At 50.1% G+C, this 16,853-nt stretch overlaps 1 protein-coding gene across 2 annotated transcripts in view; it reads right to left on the bottom strand.

Annotated features, from left to right (window-relative positions):
• The window catches only part of LOC138567616 (chloride channel protein ClC-Kb-like), a 422,777-nt gene that overhangs the window by 390,830 nt on the left and 15,094 nt on the right, over nt 1-16,853 (bottom strand). For both annotated transcript variants that reach the window (XM_069646042.1, XM_069646032.1), the window contains exon 2: nt 5,025-5,153. In XM_069646042.1, coding sequence (XP_069502143.1) covers nt 5,025-5,153 — 129 coding nt within the window. The remainder of the gene's footprint in view (nt 1-5,024; nt 5,154-16,853) is intronic.

Genomic DNA, 16,853 nt, shown 5'->3' on the forward strand with positions numbered 1-16,853 from the left:
TTGACTTTCAATTATATGAGGAGTCAAAGACCTGACCTACCCAACCTCTACATATTTTCTGAGCTTCCTGCACTGTCGGGTGAGTTTCTTGAAGCTTAACCACTAGCGGGCATTCTCCCCCAGATATGACTTTTATTTTCCTTCATACAGCGTTATCAATACCACTGACATTCCAAGACACAATCTGGAGGCTTACCTGTGTACATAATGTCCAAGTCATATTTGTAACAGTAATAGCCAGTTACTCACAGAATGCCCACCAAGAGATGAGAGGAAGAGGGAGGAAAAGAGAATACACTCCCCCAAACTCATACAGTCGGCGTTGAGTCTGATACAGAGCCAGAGTGAACCAAAATGGATCTATAACAGCCTGGTCCTCCCCCAAAATCCCTAGGGAACGCTATCTATTAATAGAACTTAAAAGGGTGCCCCCAAATTTCCTCCACATGTACACTGTTATTTTATTTATTTTTAAAACATTCACATAAGGCAGCAAATTAACTATTCATTATCTTAAAAGTCAATTTTTGATGAAGAAGTATATGTACTGGAAATGGAAGGGTGGCGTCCTTGTAAGTGCAGTTCCTTCCACCAGTTCTGTGGTGCTTCGTTAATAGTATGAATAGAGAGTTGTATTTGCGAGAGAATTTGCAACTGGCAAAACCATCAAACTCATAACGAAGCCAATGGAATGGAACCATGCCAGATTGTGCAGCGTCAACGCCATACGTCCTTTACAAGCGCTGATGTACACTGTACACAACTGATGATTCTACTGAAAAAATGTAATTTAATGGAACATTACTGTTTTAAACTAAAATCATGAACTTAGTGAAATGCTGCTCGGTTAAGGTAGACTTGAAACCTTAAATCTCTTTGTGCACTCCGTGACGGATCAAAAGGTATTCACTCCTTCTCCCCAAGGGGGAGCCTCTCCCTTTGAGGCTAAGGAGGTGAGCCCGCTCTGCAAGACTCTCCATAGCGGTCTGGGCAAGTGGGACCTCACTGGGAGAGACTCCTCCTTAGGGGACAAGGACTCCTGCTTCCGTGAGGAACTTCCTAAGCCACACAGCATAGTAGAATACATGGGACTATCTGCTATGAAGACTAATGTAACATCTGCATATGAAGCCGAGAGTAACCTACGTTGGGCAAGGCCCCTGACATGAGCTTGCCTTGGACTGGTGGACCTGAGACGAGCCGCAGAGCCTGTGCCTTTCAAAGAGCTGCAGAATGCCAGAGTGAGATGCTGAAGGCCCAGTGTACCCAACAACAGAAGAGCCGTTGTAAAGATGGAAAGCAAAGTCCTGTGTCAGGTGGTGGCGAGACCACATCTATATCGTGGTGAGCAGGACACCCGACAAAACACATCGCCCACCATCAAGAAGGTAAGTGGGAGCACGAAAAGCTTCCTAACCTGAACCCGAGAATGGGAGACTTGAGGAAACAGAGAACGAGAAGGCTGCTGGGAATGCGAACAGCTTTCAAGCGTCAACCTCCGTACACGGCCGAAGGGAAGCCAAGAACATGAGCGCAACAAACCGATGAATAAGAAAGGCAGTATCAAAGAGGATGACCGGAGCGAATGCCATGGCCCGCAATGTTCCCCGAAATACAGAGCGGTAATGGGGAGAGTGGAGAAGCGGGGGGCCACCGGGGCACCCGAACACGGGAAGAGAAACACTAATATTAACCGGTGTAAATGGAACTGTTTAAAGCTCCATTTAAAAGGAAAATTGAATAACCCTGTGTAGGAAGTCTGTGAATACTCTGAACAAAGATGTAATAAAGGAGGGAAATTACTATATGAGCACCAAGATGAAAAGAGGAGAAACTGTGGCATAAAATCCTGTAATGAAGAAGGACAGAATAGACTATCAAGTGAACAAGATAGTTCTAAAGAGAGAACACAGGAGGGGGGAAGTGCCAAGTGGGAAGAAAGCCTGAATCAATAGATCATGAGAGGTCTAAAACCTCCAACACGATTGTGCGAAATTGTCACGAGGAAGGTTGTCCCAAATGCATCAGTAAACAGAGCACAAAACCAAAAACTATTGTAGAAGACCTACAAGGGTAATCCAAGGGATTAAGAGAGACTATTACAGAAGATTGTGTTTGGCAAGCAGCACAAGGAAGAGAGAGACATTGGGCCTCATTACACGGACGGCGGTAAGGGTTAACGGTCACCGTTAATGGCAACGGTGACCGTTAACCCTTACCGCCGTACTACGAGGTCCCTTTGCGGGTTGGAGGATTTAACGCCTGCTTCTTGCAGGCGTTAAAATCCAACCCGCTAAGGGACCTCGGAGCTAATTACGGCACCGCAAAATTGCGGTGGCGTAATTAGCGCCTTCCCCATTTCCATAGAGCCCTATGGGGCAGAAATGGGAATGGGGAAGGGCAATGGCGGAAAGGGGATTTACCGCCCCTCCAACCTTGGAATGGGGCGGTAAATCCCCTTTCCGCCAAGGCGGTGCCGGTATTTTACCGGCATGAGCCATGGCGCTAATAGCGCCATGGTTCACCGCCTACCGTGTAATGAGGCCCATTGATACAAAGAGACTGTCAGAAGATATTGGCACCATGAGAAGGATAGCTCAGGGGCCACACGTTTGTTTTGGAAGCAAGACAACGCAGCGCAACACAGGTTTGAATCCCGATCCTGTGCTTAGAAACCACTTGTTGGTATTAAGTGCGTTATAAAAGAACAATTGTAATTATAATGGAGCCAATCTCCTCCACTTGTTTAAGCTAGTTATCTTAGTGGTTGGGTCAGGTAGAATTAAATTCAGGACTTTTCTTTCTTTGGGACTTCCTGATGAGAGACAACCACCTTTAGTTCTTTTAGATATGGAGGGAACTCCCTCTAGAAACAGTGAAAGATAGGCTTTTTTCTTTTAATTTGTTAAAAGTGGATTAGAATGTCCTCAAAGGGTCCGACTCCTTCTTCCGACCCAGCACAACTCCTAGTGGCATGGAGATTTACAATGCAGATGACGCCATCAATGACATCATTAATGGCATTACCTGTGCCTTTGCACAGCTACTGCCCCAGCTCCATATCCTACAAGAGGGCTAATGAAGAGCCGGATGGCATGGACTGCTACCCAGAGGGGAAACATGTTGGGACAATCATTCCACCCATCGCTTTCTGGTTTTCTCAGTGAGTCTCCCTAAGTGGAAGGGGTTATGCATTGACCTGGATCACTTGCTGATTGTGCCCAGGGGATCATTCTATGCTTCCCTGAAGAGGCACAGCCAGGCTGAAACATGTGTTCATGTGCAGATGGCATGCGGCTTCGCTGTTACGGGTTCCTGGCTGCCCTAGGGAGAGGGAACAATGTTTATTTACATAGGTGCCCAGGTGCATCCCTTTTGTGATAGCATGAAGGCAACCTAGAGGAATTGCCGGTGGTTAATGTCCCTCAGCTCAGACTCTCAACTAGTCTCAGAAAGGGCACTTTGAGTAAAATTCTCCTAATTGGTGAGTATTGGTTTAGACCTCAGCTTTGCCCGTTTCTTGCCTCCGCTGATCCTCCACCTGGTAAGGAGCGCCACACACATTTGCTCTGGGGAAATAATGTCTTTACACCCGCTTCCGTCCTGTTAAACCTAGAGGGAAGCTAGAGCGAGGCTCTGGGAGGTCTCCACACTGCACCAAACAAGACTACTGAGTGTGCAAAGCAACAGAGCCCTCCATAGCGGAGGTTCACCAAGGCAGGGACACCTTTGCAAATGCTCCACGCGAGTACACCTCCCGCCAAAACTAGAACTTCCCTTGGTGGCAGGGTGACAAGGACCAAGGGTGCAAATGCCCACAAGTTTGCTACCCAGGAATGTGCAGTGCCATATGAACAAGGGCCTTTTGAGGGGTGGGAGCAGCCTCTTTGAGGGCTGCCAATCCCAGAGATGGAAGCACCAGCCAGGGGTAGGGAGAGGTTAGGTGAGTGCAGAGAGGTTTACACTCCTGGGTGATCAAAGGCAAGCTGAATCCTTGCACACACTGCAGTGTGGCTGCCCACCTTTCTGGTGGCCATGAGGAGTCCTTCTACTTCCTGTTTCTGAGTTCCGGTTCTTCACTGACAGTCTCTCAGCTGCAGGGGCCGCTTCCATCTACTGCTGCCTACTCGCGGCAGCACCGGCTCCAAGAGCCATGCAAAGCCCCGGCAACCACACAAGGTTGACCAAAGGTGTTAGCCCGGCAGTGCGGAAGGAGCCTCGGGTGTCAGTTGGGATGTGCCCACAATTCTCATGTGCCAGGCCTATTCTGCCATGATACTGCCTGCAGAGGAGGGAGAAGGGTTCCTTAGGATGTTCTGAACCAGTCGCCTAAGTGGCGCGAGTCTTGGTCAAGCTCTGCAAGCATCCCTTGAATTGGCCCAGGCCACAGGTGCTGCACAAAGCCCTTCCTCTGAGGGCGTGTGTGTCTGTGCATTTCACCGTCACTGCATGATGCCACATGCAGATGAAAGATTGTGGTGTAACTGTGTTAAGTACTCTGCTGTACCCTCTTGGCATTGGGATTATCTGTATCACACGGAAGCATCACCACACAACAACAAAACACAGGGGTAGTCAGAAAGAACACACATACCACTGTGAAGGGACACAAGAAACATAGGCATACAAGGGAACTAGCATGCATGGGAGGAGATGCCAAGTATTGCTAAGGTTGCTGGTTGGCTCTGGAATAAGGGGAACTGATTTCTATTCCCAGCTTCTCCAGTTGACCCAATGGTTTGATCCTGGGACGAACTGTTCATCTCCTCTTACCTCAGTTTCCTTATCTGGCAAACTTGGGAGCCTCGGCAACTGCACAATTATCATTATGGAATGTAATACAACAAAAGTGGATACCCAGAGTGTGATTTCTGATCATAGACGCTAAGCGCGCGCATGGTTGGCTCAAGGTAGTCCCACCTCCAAACGACATGCGCTCTGTGCCATTGAGAATACCCGACAAACCACGCATGCAAGGCACCACAGCCAATGTTCCCAATGGTGGCCTCCAAGCGAGAACTCACCCCTCTGAAACTTGGAAATGATGACGTCCACGCTGAAGCTGATGGTGGCCATGGAGATCCCCAGGAGGAAGAGGAAGATCCAGTCTTCGCCAAACTTCACGATCTGCTTCCGGATGGACAGGCCCACAGCTGAGGAGGAAGGACATCAGGGTTAATACTGGAGCAACTCATGCCTGACCTTGTATTCCATCGATGGCCGGCGTCACCACTGCCATAGTATGTGTTGAGCATATACCCCTCGATAGGCTCTAAATTCCTACTGACTTTATTGCTGTGATATTACAATTTCCACACTGTCACACCAGTATCGGCACTTAAATATCACCATCACTGAAAGTGCCACCATCAATATCCCGCCACATTTCACCTCCTCCCACACGTCACACCAGTATATGCACTTAAGCCTCACCCTCAATAAAAGTGCCACCTTCAATATCCCGCCACATTTCACCTCCTCCCACACAGTCACACCAGTATCTGCAATTAAGCATCACCCTCACTGAATGTGCCACCATCAATATCCCGCCACATTTCACTTCCTCCCACACTTCACACCAGTATCTGCACTTAAGCATCACCCTCACTGAAAGTGCCACCATCAATATCCCGCCACATTTCACCTCCTCCCACACCGTCACACCAGTATCTGCACTTAAGCATCATCCTCACTGAAAGTGCCACCATCAATATCCCGCCACATTTCACCTCCTCCCACACGTCACACCAGTATCTGCACTTAAGCATCACCCTCACTGAAAGTGCCACCATCAATATCCTGCCACATTTCACCTCCTCCCACACCGTCACACCAGTATCTGCACTTAAGCATCATCCTCACTGAAAGTGCCACCATCAATATCCTGCCACTTTTCACCTCCTCCCACACGTCACACCAGTATCTGCACTTAAGCATCATCCTCACTGAAAGGGCCACCATCAATATCCTGCCACTTTTCACCTCCTCCCACACGTCACACCAGTATCTGCACTTAAGCATCACCCTCACTGAAAGTGCCACCATCAATATCCCGCCACATTTCACCTCCTTCCTAATTCAAACTCCATCCCTTGCCTGGCCAGTTGCCACATTTTCCCGCTAGATTCCCCTTCACCCTTTGTTTGTTCCACCACTGGCATATGTCTGAAAAGACTGAGGAACCATTTAGATTCTCAGAGATGCAGCCCCTTGTGCCAGGCTTGGGCATGGTACATGCCTGTAAATGTGTCACGTTTACAACATACTCCTCTCTTTATTATAATACCATGCTACCCCCTTTTAATATCACACAATTAGCTAAATTTCCAAGTACTGCTGATCGTATATATATTTTCCCAACTCCATGGTGCTCATTTTATGGACTTGGGAAAAGGCTGAGTCAACTATTTAGTAATTAAGTGAGCTAAGGACAGGTAATCCCCGACTTCCTTCATGTAGGCCTGGCATGGGATGAGCTGCCCCATCTGTCAGCATGTATGCCTGGCATGGGATGAGTTGCCCCACCTTTCAGCATGCAGGCCTGGGATGAGCTGCCCCACCTTTCAGCATGCAGATATGGTATGGGATGAGCTGCCCCACCTTTCAGCATGCAGGTATGGCATGGGATGAGCTGCTCCACCTTTCAGCATGTATGCCTGGCATGGGATGAGTTGCCCCGCCTTCCAGCATGCAGGACTGGCATGGGATGAGTTGCCCCATCTTTCAGCATGTAGGCCTGGCAAGGGATGAGCTGCTCCACCTTCCAGCATGCAGGACTGGCATGGGATGAGTTGCCCCATCTTTCAGCATGTAGGCCTGGCAAGGGATGAGCTGCTCCACCTTCCAGCATGCAGGCCTGGCATGGGATGAGTTGCCCCACCTTCCAGCATGTATGTCTGGCATGGGATGAGTTGCCCCGCCTTCCAGCATGCAGTCCTAGCATGGGATGATCAGCCCCACCTGATAGCATGTAGGTATTTCATTGGATGAGTTGCCCCACCTTCCAGCATGTAGGCCTGGAATGGGTTGAGCTGCCGACCTTCCAGCATGCAGGCCTGGCATGGGATGAGCTGCCAACCTATCAGCATGTAGGCCTGGCATGGGCTTCCAGAATGTTATCCATCCTTTTGGGACCCGTAAGAATAATCTCTGTTGCTGTTGCTTGCATAAGCATAAGGCACCTGTTATCCCAGAGCAAATCTACAGCCGACCCTCTCATCTCTTCCCTGAAGTGGCCACTGCTCCATGGCACAGAGGCTGGAAGCCCAACGTTATCTCTTAAGACCAGCCTATTCCAGTGAAGATGGAGCACATGCATGTCCAAGTATCCTTACTAACCCCATGTGAACCATGCACGCGTGATGCTGGACTAGCCGAGTCCATTGCTGTGATCATAGCAGGGTTAGGGTCAATTCTCCTGAGTAGATGGGTCAGGTGGCAGGGTCGCTGACCCCTACAGGGGTACCTGCCATCTACAGGTCAGTGCCATTCTATATTCTTGAGGGGGGCCTCAATATAGATGTCAAAAGTAAATCCCCAAAGACCTGGCTCTTCCAAATAAGGACATTTCCCAGAACCGTTCAACACTTCTTAAAGGTCTTCTTCCAGTGCAGCCGTGCTGTATCGCCTGCACAGCCAGCTCTTGCAAACGGTGTACTCTTACAGGGCGGGAATGTTTCATGCAGGTAAGCGTGCTGCCTGTGTTACTTGAACACTTAGGCCTTTGGTGGTCCATGTTATGTCCACAGACAGGGCCAGTGCTACAATGAGGGAATCATAACAAGCTGCATAGGACGCCACCAGCGGACGGACACCCAGGGGCTGTCATGTTCAGTTATAGTTTCCATCCACATCGTTATGTGGAAGGCGGGTTTAGGGTGGTGGTGGGACCCAGGGGAAGGGAAGTGATGGGGCAACAAGGTTGAAGGGAAGTGATGGGGCAACGGGGGGAAGGGAAGTCAGTATTTTAATAAAGTTGGAGTTGAGACCGGTACGGCCGTGTGGGACTCATTATTGAACCTGTGAATGCTGATGCGGCGCACTGCCGCTTGAGGGTGAGAGCCGCTCCCCCCTTGACATTGGTGACGAGGAAGACGAACTCAGCATGGTCCTCCCTGGCCGCATTCCTTCGCTCGGAGCAGGAGTGGGAGGCGTGGCCTGCCTCTCCCGCTCATACGGTCCCGAGGAAGCACAGGTGAATACGCCTCCTGCGGTGGCTGCAAAGATAAGCGGTCCACACAGCACATCGTCACCCCGGGCCGCGGTGGTGATTCTAAGACATATCGCGGCCTGTGGGCCCCCCGAATGGACACGCGCATCAAATTTGGTCAGGAAGGCCCAAAGAACATGCGCGAAGCCGCACCTGGGCCTGTGAGGCCCCCCGGGTGGCCCCACGCTTCACAAAGGGACAGGAAGGCCCAAAGGAACTCCATCCCTTCAGGAATAACTGGGTGAAGCACACCCACACGTGCCGCTAGCATAGATTGACCCTCCAGCCTGCAGGGAGAAGCACAATGAGGTGAGGAAAAAAAAATGCCGGAGGAAGACATCCCGGCCACTGTGCCTGCCAGACCTTCAGAGACTTTTCCGCATGGCCAAGGTGACGTTACCCCGTGGCAGCTACCCCAAGCGTTGAACCTCAGAGACACAGGTAACCTGGGGCACTGGTGGGTCCGATGGATGAAGGACTTTTGGGTTTATGTGGAGGCGATGGGCCCAATGGATGCAGAATGGAAGAAAAACATACCTTAGCAGTTGTGGCTGCTGTGAGGGACATCCTCTACGAATTGGTTGATGAGGAAAAAGCGACGTACCAGGAAATTTGAGAGGTGCTTGATGCCTATTTTGCACCACCTACGAACGTGGACTAGTAAAGACATATCTTTCATACCATCATGCAGGAGAGAGGGAAAACCATGGACAAATATGTCATGCGGCTCCGTATCCGCATGAAGCAATGTGCCTTCCATTGATACTCAAATGACGAAGTACTACCGTCCCAAGGCATCGTGGGGGGCGAATCTGCAGAATTCAAAAGAAAACTGCACCAGAAACAGAGGACGCTCAATGAAATTTTAGCAATGGTCCGCACCGACTCAGCAGTCACGCGGCAAGTTGTTGGCCTGGGGCGAGTGAAGATCTTATCGGACACCAAAGACCAGGAAGTCATCAGGAAACTAACAACGACTTTACCTGACAAACCCAACCAGTCAACGAAATTGTGTTACAGGTGCAGATATATGAATTTCCCCACGAAGGCCGTGCCCAGCACTCAGCCAGAAGTGCGCAGCATGCAGAGGTGACAACCATTTCAGAGCATTTAAGAGCTGTCTACAGGAACGCCTCGGCGCCAACCGCCCAGGCTGCTGCACCAAGAGGCAGCAGACACCATCCCAGTCACCGATCAGACGACAGAAGATAGAGCCGAAAACACAGATGATACCGTCCTGCGGAAAGCGAGAGTGGCCGTCTACCGCCCAGAAGATCGCTCCGGTCTCCTGACAGGAGAACCATTCACAGACCCCAATGGAGCATCCACTGCGTGGAGATACGCTCGCCCTCAGGGAGCGATTCCTCATCCTCCCATGACAGCCAAAGGAGGAAAGGATATGTATGGGCTCTTGGAAATGAGACAGCGAAGGAACACAGCCCCATTCTAACCCTCCAAGAGCACAGCATACCGACAGACTTTCTTATCGTAATGGGTGCAACTGTTAATGTTCTGAGCAAAGAGGCCTTCAATGGCCTCCCTCACCCGCCAAAACTGCGGCCCTCGCAAGTCAACATTTTCCCAGACAACACAAACACACCCCTGCAGCGCATTGGTACTTTTAGCACGGTCTGTGCACACAAATCGCACACATGTCCTCTCCACAGAAGCCAACAGCAGATGCATCTTGAGCTTCAAAATGTCAATTGACATGGGCCTCGTCCATATTTTATACCACATGAGGGCCCACAAATACTTGGCTACAGAGGGAGATGCCACTGAAACATATCCGAAGCTCTTCAAAGGTCTGAGTTAACTACTTAACTGCAAACCGATACTTCACATCGATACGGAAGTTAAGCCAGTTGCTCAGCACTTCTGGGGCATACCCATACATTTTCAAAAACAGGTGGAGGAAGAACTAAGACGCCTGCAAGACCTCCACATCATCAAGCCTGCAGTGGGCCCCCCGCCATTGGTCTCCCGAATTGTGCTGGTTCCCAAGAAATCGGCAGAACGTTCCTTCCATTTGTGCGTAGATATGCACCACCCCAACATGGCCATCCAGTGAGAACGTCATCAAGCCGTGAGAATAACGGACATGATCAACCTCCTCAATGGTGCAACCGTGTTCTCGAAGCTCGACCTCAACGAGGGCTACCATCAGCTGGAGCTAGCCCGGGAATCCAGATACATCACTACGTTTGTGACTCACATGAGGCTATATCACTACAAGCGCCTGAACTTTGGCATATCTTCTGTGGCAGAGATCTTCCAGGGGAAGATCCACCAGGTGATCGAACACAGCTCAGGGTGTCTGAACTACAGCAACGACATCCTGGTATTCGGCAAATCAACCCAGGAGCACAACGAAAATCTACACAAGGTGTGCAGGGCCCTAGAAGCAGCCAATCTCACACTTAACAAGGACAAGCGAGTTTGGCAGGCAAACCCTCAAATTCTTTGGCCACATTTTTTCGGACCAAGGCATGTGGCCGGACCCAGAGAAGGTCAAGGCACTACAAGAAGCCCCCTACCCCGCCCAACAGACGTGTCGGACAACAGGTTGTTCCTGGGGCTCGCAAGCAACTGCTCAAGCTACCTGGAAAACTTTGCGACAGTGAGCGCCCCACTCAGAGAATTGACCAAGAATGGACAACACTTCATTTGGACCGCTGAATGCGAGGCTGCTTTTGCAGAAATCTTTGCTCGTATTGCCACAGCCTCTGCTATGGAATGCTTCTGCTCCGCCAAAGATACAGAAGTAACTGTGGACGCCAGCCCGGTGGGACTGGGCGTGATACTGGAACAATATGACCCGAGAACCCCACACATCTAGAAAGTCTGATCATACGCAAGCCGCAGCCTCTCCGCCACCGAACAGAAATATTTGCAGGCAGAAAAGGAAGGCCTGTCGGTCGTCTGGGCCTGCAAGCACTTCCATCCGTTTCTATTCAGAAAGCATTTACAGTGGCCACCGACCACCAAGCCCTACTCGCCATTTATGGCAACCCCCAAGCTCGGATGCCACCACGAATAGAAAGATGGGGACTTTGTCTCCAAGATTATACATTTTCCATTCGCCACAGACCGGGCAAGGACAAGAATCTGGCCGATGATCTCTCTCGCCGTCCCACAGGTGCATCCCTTCCAGAATACTCAATAGCTAATGCATATCTGCAATACCTCATCCACCAACTAAAACCTTTCCTGATAGCGTGGAAGACGCTTCAGCAAGAATCAGCCAGTGACCAAGTGCTGACCATCCTCGCCCAATGCATCAACCAAGGCAAAATAAGACATGCCAAGGACAGAGCCAAACACTTAGAGGAGACGCTACAGAGTGACATCAAGGCAATGTTGTTAGTTCAAGAGGAACTCACCACCACCAAGGACCAAATAGTCATGAAAGGCTGCCGAATGGTCCTGCCCAAGTCGCTATGCCAACAAGTGGTCGATCTGGCCCGCGAGGGCCACCGAGGCGTGGTCTCAACGAAGAAGATACAGAGGCAGAAAATCTGGTTTGCAGGGCTAGACAAACAAATTGAGGACACCTTAAATAACTGTGCAATTTGCAGAGCCATAGCTCCAGCACCACTCAGAAATCCACTGCTGATGTCCCTGCTCCCTGGTGGCGTATAGGAAGAGCTAGTGGTCGACTGCTTTGGGCCCCTTTGAGACGGCACGTATGCCCTGGTCGTGATCCATGAGTACTCGAGGTACCCGGGGGTACAAATAGTGCCGTCTACAGCGGCAACAGCGGTCATTCCAGTCCTGGACCGCATTCTCACGGCCTATGGCATCCATCAGATGATTAAGTCTGACAACGGCCCACCGTTTACTAGTTTGGCCTTCGCTAATTTTGCCCAATACATAGGTTTTAAACACCAGAAAATTACGCCTCTTTGGCCCCAAGGCAATGGCATGGCTGAGCGCTTCATGTGGAACCTCGAGTGCACTGCAGGTGGCACAATTGTCCCACAAACCATTCGAACAGACACTGTACCAGCGCCTATGCGACTACCACCACACTCCCCACAGCACCACAGGCAAATGCCCAGCAGACCTCCTATTCGGCCGCAAAGTTACAGACACGGCTGCCGCAAGGGCCCCTGGAGCGCAACACCATACCGGAGGATGAGGAGATCCAGACAAAGGACGCAGAAGAAAATCAGAAAATGAAGACTGTGGAAGATGAGAGGAGAGGAGCATGAGAACACAGCTTTGAGGAAGGTGTGAGTGCTGGTGCGCCAGACCCAGAGAAGGAAAAGAGACTCCTGTTTCGCACCTAGCCCTCTCACAGTCACGAAGGGTAAAGGCACCATGGTCACGGCTGTGGACAAGGAAGGACAGGCCATCACAAGAAATGTGTCAGACTTCAAGTAATGCCAAAGTGAAGTAACACCCTGGTACGCCTCGGAGGAGGAACAGGAAGACAGTGCGGATACATAGGCCCGGGAGGATTCCGATGACCCATACTGGGGAGATGAGGAAGTCTCAGACGGGCAGGTCGCAGATGACATGGGTGAGTGGACTACAGATAGACCCCCTTTCTACAGCCCTGAACTGCCAAGGGCAAGCCGCCCCATGAGGGCAAAGACTAAACCCATAAGACTCATTGAAGATATGGGCTAGTATCAGATTAAGTTTTTTTAAAACGGGAAGGTTGTCATGGTCAGTTATAGTTTCCATCCACATCGTTATGTGGAAGGCGGGGTTAGGGCAGGGGTGGGACCCAGGGGAAGGGAAGTGACAGGGGAACGGGGTAAGTGAAATCAGTATTTGAATAACGTTGGTATTGAGACCGGTACCGCCACATGGGCCTCCTTATTGTTGAACCTGTGAATGCTGATGCGGCGCACTGCCGAGTGAGGGTGAGGGCTGCTCCCCCCTTGACAGGCGCTATTTTGTCCCTAAATGGGGTTGGGGCACCATTATGATGTAGCGCGGGCACTAAAATGACATGTTGCTTGGGCCAGGCTCAATCCTTGCACTGTTCCTGTTGGAGGAGCAAAGGAGTGTGTGTGTGAGTGTGTTGGGCCGATTAAGTTAAGAAGAATTCAGCATCAAAAGGCAAGTGTGGGCAAGTTGCCAGACAAGGGGTGGAGTTTGAACTAGGGTGGAGGCGAAATGTGGGGGGATATATCAGAGTGGCATTTTCAACGAGGGGGATCTTTAAGTGCAGGTTTCAAGGCTCAGATATTGGAAGTGTTTTATAGTGAGCATTGGGGAGGGGCATTTAAGGAGAAGGAGCGGGGGACAGGGAGTTAGCTCAGAGGTCCTAGTGGGGCAGTGGAAGAGGTAGTGGTAGACAGGGATGGTGGTGTTAGTCCGTGGAAAGAGTTGAAGTCTTGGAGTGGCAATGGGTAGAGGTAATGGTTAGTTATTGTGAGTATGGCTGGTGCACGAGGAGAGAGTGTAGTGAGAGTGAGTAGGGAAATGAAGGATTTGTTTGCTCAGGTGCACCCACGTCCTGCCTTGGGAGTAGTCGCCAGGGCCACTGCAAGATGGACTGCAGTTCTGATGGTCTACTCAAGACATTCGAGCCGCTCCCCACTGGTTAAGTTCTGGGTCATTTGTATAGCGCCTACCGCCGTTGGTATAGCCTCGACGCGCTGTGGGGATGAACGCCCTTTGTAGTCTGCGATGCGAACGGTGGAGAAAGGATTCCTAAAATGCATGTGTGCATTTTTAGCCAGTGCGAAGATAGGTAGGGGGTGGCTAGGTCCCCAACAGCAGCGCCTGGTTGTCAAGTCAGAGAATGGGTGCTGTGACAAATACTAGTGCTTCTTGGGACGGGTAAGGAGGCTTCCTGGGACTCTGCGGGAGTCCCTTTACACCCGGGGTTCTCCTCCCAGATGGCATTTAGGGTTGCCCCCGGGGCAAACACTGTTAGTGTGGCAGGAGCTGCTCGACAGTATTTGCACAAGCACAATTTAGCCAACCTGTGAGGGGGAGCGAATTATCCCCACGAGGGGTAGGTGCAGTCTGCGACCTAAGGGCCCCCTCACGTGCTGGAAGGGCACCCAGATCTGTAACTTGAAAAGCAAGAGCTCTGGCACAGCCAGTGAGCATCACACACGCACGCACGCACGCACGCACGCACACACACACACGCCGCTGATTGTACACGTTTAGCACATGCACCCGCGGATCAGTAATGTCACCTTGCACATAGGCAAATGGAGTTCTTACTCTTAATTTGCATGTAGGCATGTTCCCATGCCTACAATGGCACGCACACGGTGCTTAGAGACTGGTCTCCGGTGTTAAGCATGCAATGAAAGATGAACGAAATGGCATGGCTGGTTAGGAAACAAGAAAAGACGAGCAATACTCCTCTTTTGCTGAACTACCCACACCATTTCAGACCATGTTATCTGGTCTGTGTGGTCCACTTCGGATGTTGCATGCAGGAGAACCACCAGCCTCTCCACCCATATCTGAGGTTGACGTGAGCGGCTATGCTAGGATCCCCATGTATGTTACATGCCAACAAAGCATCATTGTAATGCCGCGCCGCTATGCACGCACATGGTGGCCCCCGTTACTGCTTCTTTAATGTTTGGGATGTATGGAGAAATGTAAGGGAACACACGAAGCTCCCAGATTTCTTATCCATCAAAATCCCACGCAGAGGACCACAAACACATATTTGGTCAAAGGTGCGGTCCTTTCTGTTGGATTATGGCCTCACTTAAAAAGAGCCCTCGATGGTGATATAGAACACTGCAAACAGATCCAGGACTGTCTGGACACATTGCCACATCACTCTGTCATTGGTGATTGTGAGGATTTGCCATCTGGTAACGGTGTAGAAGCCCAGGCTTTTTTTAATTTATACTAATCAATAAAATGATGTGTGTAATTCCATCTCTGAAAGGGTAATCTGTTTTCAGTTTCCCCTTTCATAAACATCATACTAAAAGCCTAGTGTACACCTGTGCTCTGCCGCATCAGTAGCCTGATATGCAGCGTCTGCTCTCCAGTTGCACAGAGCAGATTCAGAGGTCACAGGTGCCATCTGACAGCCAAGTCACTGCGGAACAGGGGCTGCATTTAAGAAGTGCACCACTGTCCAAAAAATGACATAACTATGAGAATGCTGCCCTGATGGCACGTTAAACTTAAAATATAACCCATAACTGTATGGCATGGTGGCCAGCATCTCTCATAATTATCCCAGCCACAACAATTTGATATTACACATGTCTCAGCCCTGTAAGCCCGGCTCAGCCGTGTAAGGAATATGTGTATTTACCACAGCCAGGCTGCCCTTGCTGCTCCTAGCAAGACTGTAGCCCTGTGGATTGCCTCTCTTTTTTTGTGATGGCAGGTAGCACCCTCCCCCAGAGAGACAGCTCCTCCACAGGAAGCTGTCCTGGGACCAGGAATCAAATGGCACCCAGAGTCACAAAAGTAGTAGCCTTGCATCAGTGTACTGTATTACAAAGGGGCCTTTTATTTTATTGAGAAAGGAAGGAGGCTGGGTTAATGTCCACAGAGGGAGCTCTTTACAACTGGGCGAAAGTTCCACCATCTTGTTTCTCTCTGACTCTATTTATCCTGGCTTTCCCATCCACTTCCTGTAGTACAAAGCACTTTGGGTGTGATGCCAGAAGGCAAAATCCACATATCCTATGAGTAGGGTTTAGACCCCTAAAGCAGGCTAGCTTTACTCCAATTACATGTGGGCTTTTGTCTTTAAAAGAAGGGGTCCCCTACTCCTGTTTTGATTCACTTTTGGACAAACACTACTCAACGCCGGTCCCTGACTCAAACTGCTTGAATGTCACTAGCCAACTGAAACCAGAAGTTAGAAAACAACTCAACACAGCCCAACCTCGAACTGCCGCTTTGTCGAACTGCATCTCAGAGCATCAGGATCATCACTTCCAACTGTCATCGATCTTCAACCCGAACCACGGTAGCGTCACTCGTCAACCCTACCAGGAGGTTGCCACACATCTCGAACTGTCTTGACCCCGAACCAGTCCTGGTGAGTGCTCCAACCTGCATCTTCCAAACATTGCCTCCGGACCACTCTCAGCCACCGCATTCGACCTGGCTCGACACCAGAACGCATCTTGGATCAACATGACTTGCTGCACTGAAACTTGTCTCCGAGCCGCTCGCACAAAAGCTTGAAGCCAGGCCAAACTGTTAAGAATCGCAAAAAGCTATTGTTGACTGCTAACTGGCCTCTTGGTCCATTTTTGGGCCCTAGAGACTGGTTAGATCACTTTGATCCTTTTTGCACCCAAGAACATACCCTTTGAAGAACATTGTGGTTTGTGCTTGCCTTTCACCCTTGATTCATTAGACATAGTGCTACATCTTGCTATTTGCTTATTCTTTGTTCTTTCCTCAGGGGCGGGTATTGTGTAGTGTTTTCAATTTAATTAACCACCCCCCACCCCCCTATATGCAATAATAACTAAAGTATATATTTTCATAGAACCTTGATTGGACATTCCTTTGTTTTGGACTGTTATGCTTTGTTGGTTGGGTTGCTACTGAACCACATTCACAGCTGTCTTAAGAGTATAGCTGTCCCTCGACCCATGTTACCACACATTCCAAAAGAGGGCTAGCTCTTAAGTGGGCCTCTTCTACCTCTATGACTGTGTTGGCTCTTGGTTTG

The sequence above is a fragment of the Ambystoma mexicanum genome, chromosome 1p (assembly GCF_040938575.1).
Source record: "Ambystoma mexicanum isolate Mex_15411 chromosome 1p, UKY_AmexF1_1, whole genome shotgun sequence".
Lineage (NCBI taxonomy): Eukaryota > Metazoa > Chordata > Amphibia > Caudata > Ambystomatidae > Ambystoma > Ambystoma mexicanum.